This window comes from Apis dorsata, unplaced genomic scaffold, assembly GCF_000469605.1.
Source record: "Apis dorsata unplaced genomic scaffold, Apis dorsata 1.3 scaffold_1067, whole genome shotgun sequence".
Classification (NCBI taxonomy): domain Eukaryota; kingdom Metazoa; phylum Arthropoda; class Insecta; order Hymenoptera; family Apidae; genus Apis; species Apis dorsata.
This window is the reverse complement of record NW_006264165.1, coordinates 12,639-14,049: the sequence shown is the minus strand read 5'-3', so window position 1 is coordinate 14,049 and position 1,411 is coordinate 12,639. Positions and strand designations below refer to the sequence as shown.

Sequence of the window (1,411 nt, the reverse complement as noted above, 5' to 3'; positions counted from 1 at the left end):
ACGCGCCGCGCGTTGCATTTTCGTCAATCAGCATATCGTCGAGTCACACTTGTAAGCTTAACCCGCTCCCCCTTTCTCTTAAAGTTTAACCCAGTCTGGGGTTCGATATTCGTGCAACATCGATGGCTTGTCATTGTCTCTATGGGACCCATCTCCTTGCTTCATCTCTTTCTTCCTTTTCAAAGGAATCATTCCGGGTATAGGATGATATGTGAGACGAGAGAAGATAAAAAGTTGGAAAAATTTTTTGCTATTTTATATTATTGAATCGTAGAATTGTTAACTTCTTAAGTTATGTATATATGTAATTTTTTAAAAATATCTATTAAATTATAAATCCGAGTATAAATTATTCAGAATTATATAAATTATATTATTTAATGGATATTTGAATCCAATTTGCGGCAATTTGTTAGTTATCCATCTGTGAAATTAAGTGTTCGAAGTTAGAACACTAAAGTCGAGAATGACAAACGTAATTACGATTCAACATAAGTTAAGAAAGAAACTGCGTCTGTTGAACGCATAATACATTTACATTTATTCAAATTTCGATCGAAATTATATATGATGATTGGTTCAACTTTTTGGAACGATATATCAATGTATGCTCGTGAAACAGCAAATTTCCAAACGACTCATATTTCCGACCCGTTCTATTCTATTTCCAGCAGACCTCGGACCTGGACACGTTGCTGTGTAGACAGGACCTGGACCGGCTGCAGAAACTCGACGAAGATGACCCGGAGAAAGAGTCGAGGGAGTCCTCGGTCCAGATGGAGGACTTTTTCGAGGTTGGGGGGCCGGTGTGCAGGCCGCAGGCGAGCTTCGTCTCGTCGAGGAGTCAACCCGCGGCCAACGACGACGACGTGTTCCTCAGGCCACCTCTCTGGGAGGACATTACCTCGAGCATACAAAAGCTCGACCCGGAGAACGCGGACATGTTGGGCTCCCAGTCTCACGTGAAAATGGAGACCGACGACGTCACCTCCCCCGTATTGTCCCCTGTCGAGATCAAAACCGAGCCGTTACCTCCCCCACCGACCTTGCACCTCCTCGAAGGCCCGGCCTCGAACTCGACCTATGCGAACGGCCCCCATCCGAATCCTTCGACCGGCCCTCAAGTCGTTCACCATCGGCCACCTCCGTCCACCTTCAAGACGTTCCCCTCCGGCAACAACAACAACAACAACAACAACAATAACAACAACAATAACAACAACAACAGCGGTGGAAGCGGTGGTACCAATGGCAAACACGACAACAACAACAGCAGCAACGGTACCAGCATCAATAACAATGCCAACAACAACAATAACAATAGCAACAATAGCGGCGGTAACGGGAACAACAATAACAATAGTAACGACTCGACGACCAGCCACCACGGGGGTAATCAGATCGGTGGTAG

General features: G+C 45.3%; 1 protein-coding gene across 1 annotated transcript in view; it reads left to right on the top strand.

The window, feature by feature from the left end:
- Positions 1 to 622: 622 nt before the first annotated feature.
- Positions 623 to 1,411, top strand: part of LOC102679080 (putative uncharacterized protein DDB_G0291608) — a gene marked incomplete at its 5' end in the record, with an annotated part of 9,970 nt that continues 9,181 nt past the window's right edge. Inside the window, one exon of the mRNA XM_031514577.1 lies at positions 623 to 1,408. Coding sequence (XP_031370437.1) covers positions 623 to 1,408 — 786 coding nt within the window. The remainder of the gene's footprint in view (positions 1,409 to 1,411) is intronic.